This window comes from Nuphar pumila, chromosome 14 (assembly GCF_984573655.1).
Source record: "Nuphar pumila chromosome 14, dmNupPumi1.hap1.1, whole genome shotgun sequence".
Lineage (NCBI taxonomy): Eukaryota > Viridiplantae > Streptophyta > Magnoliopsida > Nymphaeales > Nymphaeaceae > Nuphar > Nuphar pumila.
The window spans coordinates 89,660,573-89,668,285 of record NC_143262.1 but is presented as its reverse complement, the minus strand read 5'-3'; the positions used below and the strand labels follow the sequence as shown (position 1 = coordinate 89,668,285).

The 7,713-nt window shown below is 39.8% G+C and overlaps 1 protein-coding gene across 1 annotated transcript; it reads left to right on the top strand.

Moving 5' to 3' along the window:
- Nucleotides 1-1,026: 1,026 nt before the first annotated feature.
- LOC149817349 (uncharacterized) lies at nt 1,027-7,424 on the top strand. The gene is made up of 7 exons (XM_089986543.1): nt 1,027-1,407; nt 2,188-2,390; nt 2,512-2,697; nt 2,831-2,926; nt 3,014-3,085; nt 3,205-3,321; nt 6,156-7,424. The coding sequence occupies exons 1-7, from the start codon at nt 1,155-1,157 to the stop codon at nt 7,191-7,193; spliced, it is 1,965 nt and encodes a 654-aa protein (XP_089842669.1). The 5' UTR covers nt 1,027-1,154; the 3' UTR covers nt 7,194-7,424.
- The last annotated feature ends 289 nt before the right edge of the window (nt 7,425-7,713 follow it).

Here is a 7,713-nt window from a genome sequence, read left to right as displayed (position 1 = left end):
AACCTAGTCATGCTGTCTCAGCCAGACATACTTAAGGTCATCGTGCAGGCAGCATAAAACTCCGAGGCTAAAACCCTTGTCCCCGGGGCCTATGCTATGTGTTGGCTTGCGCAGAGGGGCACCATCCATGAGGATCAAACCTTGACTGCCTGTCTAGCAGCCAAGGCCCCACCCCACTGCGCCACCGCCCTTGGGGTGTGAAATACAAGGTTTATTTAGTAAAAAGTGAGTTTTGAATCATGCAATTGTGACATCTAATCAGGTTTTTTCAAGGCTTAAAAAACCAATGACCCACAATGCACTGGAATTTCAGTACTCAAAAAAAAATATTTTTAGAGTAAAATAACAAGGTTTGATCTTTATCCAACAAATTATGTTGAATACATCTATGTAGTTAGATTAAGTCAATAAATTATGAACCTATGATTTCTTGCTCATATGTTAAAATTGATAGAATTGGACACTAAACCCACCTAGCAAAGTTTGAACTAGCTCACTATAAAAACAAATAGATTGTTTCTAAGGCTATAAACAACAAGATCTGAAGTCCAGTTTTGTTGCTTGCATGTTAAATACATGAGCATCAACATTCTATAATATAAATATATGTAAAATATAATTATTATTACTTAACAAGTTTGGTCCAACTTGCTGATGTTGCTCTTGTTGAACCAATTTCACAAGTTTGAACAAGTCAAGCATGAGCTGCGCGAAGCTACTACTTCTCATTTTTCAACCTGCAAGACATCCCAATATTTCATTTACTCAATTTCTTCTTGCAACTCTCTGTACAGCTGGCTGCCAAATAATGCAGGCTTGATTTTTAGGTTGACCAAAGTAGCTCAAAGAAGAGGCACAGAGAAAAGTTGGATGGTAGGATGGACGAAAGCACAAGCAATTTATATAAAGGCCATAAAAAACTTCAACTGTAAAGATCCTTTTTGGTCATTTTATAGTTTTGCCCTAGGCCTGTCTTATATAAAGGGTTTAAGAGCCCTAGAATCTCTTTCTCTCTCTCATCCTTCTTATTGAGCGCTCGTTGGATCTATCTGAGAGACCCATTTGATATCTGCCGTTCTTCCACCCGGACTGGGTTTCTCCCTGCTCAGAGACCGCTTTTTTTGAAGCAGAAAATCATCCCTGAAGGGTGAAAAATGGCAGAGGATAGCGTGGTGGTTGCCGGCTGCCCAGTCTCTTCGGACCACAAGAGGAAGATCGACGAGGTCGAGCACGAACCGGTGGAAACCGAGGTTCCGAGCCAAGAGAACGGCGAGAAATTGGAGAAACCCGACGAGAACGCGATTTTAGCGGAAGAAAACGCTGTTCAGGAGTCCCCGGAGGTCGAGGATGGCCCCTCGGAGTCCCCGGAGGCGAAACGACCTCGATTGGATGAACCTCTTGAGCATGGTACCTTCCATTAACATAGATAGTTACTGGGTTTTATGCTTTTCTTATTCATCTCCTTCTTTGGTTCTTTATCTCTCAGTTTGTTCACTCTCTGCTATTTATGGAAAATTGTCTTCTTTTTTTTGTTTTCTTCCGTCGTTCGTCTGTTTAACTCGGTTAGTTTTCTACATGATTTTTACGTGCTAAAGATAGAGGCAATATAGATTCCGCACTGTGATTCAGAGGGTGAATGGTTGAATGTATTACATTGTCAATAGAGAGTAATCAGTATTTCCTGGGGAAACACACTGGCATTCATCCTGGAATTCAAAAGGGGGTCATGAACATGGTCTTTGGTAGTTGGGTTTCTTGATTTGGTGATGGACTAATGCTTGGCTTAGTTTCTGTCGCTTGTTTTTAATCTTACATTGGCCAGTTCTCATCATTCTTCCCTATCTCTTGTGTTTCCTCGATTTTATTAGACTTCTTTTCTTTGTTTTTTTTTAAAGGGAAGAAGAAGTAGAAGAAATTCATCTAAATGTAGTTATTTTTTTGTTATTAAAGTTTGGAGCCAACGTCTACCTCAATCTTGTGCTTTAAGCACACTTATCAGTTCTGCATTTTCTTATTTATTTCGTTATTGTAGTTCGGGCTTATTGCTTTCCTTGTCATGGTCATCAATCATGTCGTTGGAGTGTTATCCAGAAATTGATTGTGGGCTTATAAGGTTGTAACGTTTTGTTCTCTGTTAATTTGAAACTTGAACTTCTCTATTCACATTGTGATGGCTTTGTGCCTCAGCTTCCGAAGCAGGCAACCAGATCCAGTACTCCCAGATTCAGAATTCCGAGGAGGTTCTGGCAGATGATTCTCAGAATGCATCCCTTGAGAATCCTCAGCAGCCTACCCAGGATGTTCCACAACAAACTATTCCTCCTCAGGTGGATCAACAGCCTAAGCCTGAGCAAGAGTCTTCTCGTAAAATTGAAGTCATTAACAATAGGGTGTGTGCCTTTATTTGTTTGAAGCTTCCTAGATCAACTTGCTTGTGAATGACATAGAGAAATTTTGTGTTACTTTTGTTACTTTAACAATTGAGAGTCTCTTGTGGATCATCTGGTACAGGTTGGAGTCCTCATTGGTAAGGCTGGGGATACAATCAGGTACCTTCAGTACAATTCGGGGGCTAAAATTCAGATTACAAGGGATGTTGATGCAGACCCATCCTCCAAAACAAGGACAGTGGAACTAATAGGAACTCTGGAAAATATCAACAAGGCAGAACAACTCATCAAGGATGTTATTGCAGAGGTTTGCTCTGTTTATTTAAATTTGTGTGTTTTTTTATAGGTTCAACAGTATTTGGTTTTATTTCATGTGGGCGAAAGACTACATTGGCATTTCTACATTTTTTATGGTTATCATTTTGTCAATCACATTGCAGGCTGAAGCAGGGGGTTCACCTGCCCTTGTTGCTAAGGGTTTTACTGCTGCACAAATTGGTAGAGAAGAACTTCATATTCAAGTTCCTAATGACAAGGCATCTGAACCTCTCTTTTTCATGGTGAGATTTATATAATGCTTCTATCACTGTCTTAACCTATATACATGTAAATATTGGTTCCAGGTTGGCCTGATTATTGGTAAAGGTGGGGAGACAATTAAGAGTCTTCAAACCAGATCTGGGGCTCGCATTCAGGTGAGTTACTTTATATTTTGAAATGTTATCCAAAAAATTAAATCTTGAATCAGCAGTTACCATAGCATTTACTGGATACTTAACTCAAGTTCTGAATAAGCATGCTTTGTCATCATTAGTTGGTACCACAACACCTTCCTGATGGTGATACATTCAAAGAAAGAACCATTCGAGTAACTGGCAATAAGCAACATATAGAAACTGCTCGGGATATGATCAAAGTTATAATGAACCAGGTTGGTCTATGGTATTCATGTCCTTTAGCCCTTTTTTTTGGTTGTATGATAAATGATTAGACATTTGTTATGAGCACAGATTTTTAACTTTACAATCATAAGAATGCCTTTGTTGGTGGACTGCCTTGGTTTGAGCATGTTGTCATTATTATCAATATTGTCAATGAATGATTCTTGTTGTTGCTTAATTTTCACGAGGTCCTTAGACATACACCCAGATACTTGCTTTTGAATTGAAGAAATGATCTGGGAAGTATAAGCATCCTTGTATGTTCTTATTAAGATTTCACATGGTTGGATGTGGGGAAAAACTGCAGATGCTATTTTCAGGCCTTTTGTACCTTTTTCAATGTGATTGTTGGGTCTTACCTGCATCATGTGCAACTTCAATCTGCCAAATTTGTTGATATCGTCAATCCCTTTGAGAAACTTGTGTAACCTTCCTTTTCTCTTTCCTGGAAGTGATGTCTGCAAATCGGAGAGAGAAACATGTTTTATGAACTGTCAGTTATTCTTCATGACATTTTGGGGCCATAGCTTCGGTATGTCAATGGTCAAATAGCAAACCTATTGATCATTTACTAGACAGCCATTCAGGTGGTCGATGCAATCCTAGATGTGTCCTAAAAGTAACTTGACTAAGTATCCAACTGTCTATTTGTACTTCACAAGTAAGAAAATTATCGCTATATTTTGCAGATGGGGGAAATGGTTATCACATAATTTAGTATCTCATTGGCTGTGGGATGCTGTTCATGTCTGGAGGGTTAAACACAATGTGGGGTATTTGGGTTTGGAAAACTGATGGCCAAAGATGTTGATTTGTCCATTGACAATTTTTCTGGAGTTGCTCTGAAACTTGTGTAGCTAAGAAAATAACTTTTTTTCATCGAATCTTTTTGGGGCTTTTTGGCACTGTATTGTATATTTGAAGTTTAGATATCTTCTCATATGTAAGCATTTAAGATGTCCTATGTTGATTGCACATGTGAACGGACTTGGGAAATCGATGGATACGAAACTCTGTGAATGCTACAAACAACCATCATGCTAAATTGTCATGCCTTTTTTTTAAACCTCAGAACAATATGCAATGTAAGCCATGCTATTCTTATATGCAGACGATCTTACGTTTCTATATTTAAAACATGTCTGTGTGGTGGTCATTGCCTGTCCCAGTTTCCATGCAGAAATTGTAAAGATTGTAATTCTTGAATATGCTACATTAGGCTTTCAGTTTCCCGAAGATGGTGGTGTGTTCATACGTGATCCCATGTAAAACATGCATAAATACGGGAAGATATTGCATTTGGTTTGAGATGCTAATTGCCATGATTCATTTATGCTAAAAGCGCCAACTTCGAATTGGTTGGCTTTCATAATGCAGATCTGGTAGGAGAGCAAACATCCGAGACTCGTGCGTTCAGCTTTATATCTTTTACATCCATTTGTACTATCATCAGTTGAGGAGGGGTATCTTCTTGGGTCCTTTATGGTCCAGGAAATCACATAATTGGTAAGGTCACTTTGAGACTCCACAGCTGAAGTATTGGACTAGTAATGTAATGCCATGAATTCTTGATAGACCAGGCTTCCGTCCTGATGTTCAAATGCATGTACCAAGTAACCTGAAGCTGATGACTGTTTTATGTCAAAGGAGTTTTACATTGGCGAAATCTGTAGTGTACAGTTATTATGGGTGTCAATATTGGTCTAAGTCAAACTACTTGTTTCCAAGTTGTAACATATTGGCATGATATGGATGTCTTCATGGAAAAAGTTGTAACATGTTGGCATGATATGGATGCTATGTGGATTGAGAGAGCTTATAAAGTTGCCATCACTTCTTGGACTATTCCTCAGGATTGTTCATGATGCACTTAACACTTCCACGTAATTGCTTCCATGTACCTTCTATCTTTTCTTCTATGTCTGAGATTTTTCAGACCCTGTTCAGTTCAGTTATCTCCTAGGTTCTATGCCTGCCCTAATTACATAACTTGTAGCATGTTTGATCCAAGATAGTTTTAAGGTGACAAATGGATGCATTCTTATTCTTCAAGATCAATTGCTTGGTAAATGGTAAGTTATCCTAATATTTTGTTTGAAAATCTATGGGGATGACCTACATGACACATTGACAAGAGAAATAATGTATTTGTTGGATTGATATCTCGATCTCTGTTTGTGATGCCTATGGTAGGATTTTCATGCTGCTCATGGAAAAAAGCCTGTTCTGCTCTTCATATTTTATGAATATGTTCGTCTTCATGGTTCCGCGGAAAGACTATAAAGCACTTAAATACTGTTTCTAAATGTCTGTGTAACTGTAATTTTATCTGCATGTGACAGTAAGTACAGATAAAAACAAGCTAGCATTCATAAAATGATTTGGCTGATACTTTCCATTTCCTCGTAGTTATGTTCTTTTGAACTGAATTCATTGTTAGTCATCTTGTTCTTGTGTGTTGAAGCTGTAATGGCTATTTTCTGTCCTTTTTAGATTCATATCAGTGATGGTGGTGCTTCAATGCAGTATTTTTGTGTATTTGCAGTTTTGAGATTTGTGTAGATTTACTTTGCGGAAGTCTTTAATGGTTTCTTTTGTTATCGCACTTTATGTGCACCCAAGTGTGTTATTTCATCTAAGCGTGTCATTCTTTGATTACCTGGACCTAGACAAGATGGATATACTCGTCTCCATGACTTCTCTCCCTCTTATATGTAATTGAGTTTTGCCAATTTTGCAAGAAGCAACTTACAGCATACTATTTTCCGCATTAGTTCATGACTTCACATCATTTATATATTATGGTTTCATATTTGTGATTCAGGCTCCTGCCGGAGTTAACCAGCAAACATATCGTCCTAGCAGGCCTCCGGCTGTCCCTCAATGGGGAACTCGCCCTCCCCCTCCATCACAACCAATGGGTTATGATTATCAGCAGCGAGGGCCTTATCCATCTCAGACTCAATATCCTCCTCAAAATCATGGTGGTTATCCTCAACAGCCACCACCAAGGAGTACCTTCCATCCAGGCTGGGAACAAAGGCCTCCTGCTGCTACACAAACACCCCCTCAAGCTGGTTATGGTTACTATGGACAAGGTCATTCCACAGAGCCTCCATCTTCTGCTCCTAATCATGCCCCTTCTCAAGTTAATTACAATTATGGACAGCCACAAGGTGGTTCTGGTTATGGGCAACCACCCACGTATGTTGACTCGGGTTATGAAAAGCCAAACCAAACTCAGCAGTTTTATGGTGGACAGCAGGCTAATTCTCAGGGATACATGCAAGATGGATACAACAAACCAACCTATGGTAACATGTCTTCACAAGGACCTGCACCACAGTCCTATGGTCCACCAAGGGCAGCTCAGCCAGGGGAAATGCTGCAGCAGGGGTCAGCTCCTCATGCATATGGGTCAAGTGTGCCATCACAACAGACCTATCCTTATGCATCCAGTGCACCACCGCAGCAATCCTACCCATATGGATCAGCACCAACTACGAACGATGGATACAGTCAACAGCCTGTTGGTTCTGCTATTGCCCCTAGTTATGCACAACCTGTTGGTCAGGCTGGTGGTTATGGCCAATACCCTTCTCAACCAGGGTATGGTGATCAACAGGCTCCAAACAGTTCAAGTTATGGCTACCAAGGACCCACAGATACGGGGTACAGTAGCGTGCAGGGTCCAACATATGGTGGTCCAGCAAACACCCAACAGGGATATGGACAACCAACCGCCCCTCAACCAGGTTATGGAAGTTATGGTGGGAATGCACCAGCTGGTTATGTCAAAACCCTGTCACCGCAACCCGGATATGGACAGTATGATTCTTCTCAAATGTATGGTCGTCACTAACATATATTCCAATCTTAGCTGGTGGCAATCCAACTGACCTCTCTGTTGCCATCAAGTTTAGTCTGAATCATGCATGCTAGTTTGTTGTTTCCAGTAGAGATTACTCCAGTAGGCTTATCCTTTAATCTCTTGCATATGAGGCATGGAGTATGTTGCCAACTTCATGTCCAGTGACAGGTCCTTTAGTACTATAATTTTCTTATGAAATATCTCACTTATGAGTTGTACTCATATATGATCTTAACTTTTAAGCTTATTTTTGTGTCGTTTTATCTGTGCGTGCATGTGCAACAAATATATTCACATGCTTCAATCATTGCAGGCAAAGCATGCCAGAAAATCTTTGGTACATGCTACTGTGAAGTCGAATCGATGATCTCCTTGTCAACTTAAAATTTTGTTACATGATGCATGCACAATCATGTTTGTTTTACATATGCAACTTACCACTGTTGATCTACAAGATGAAAGTGGAGTGTTAAGAGACTTGCTCTCACATGTGGTTTTAAGCTTTGCTTTT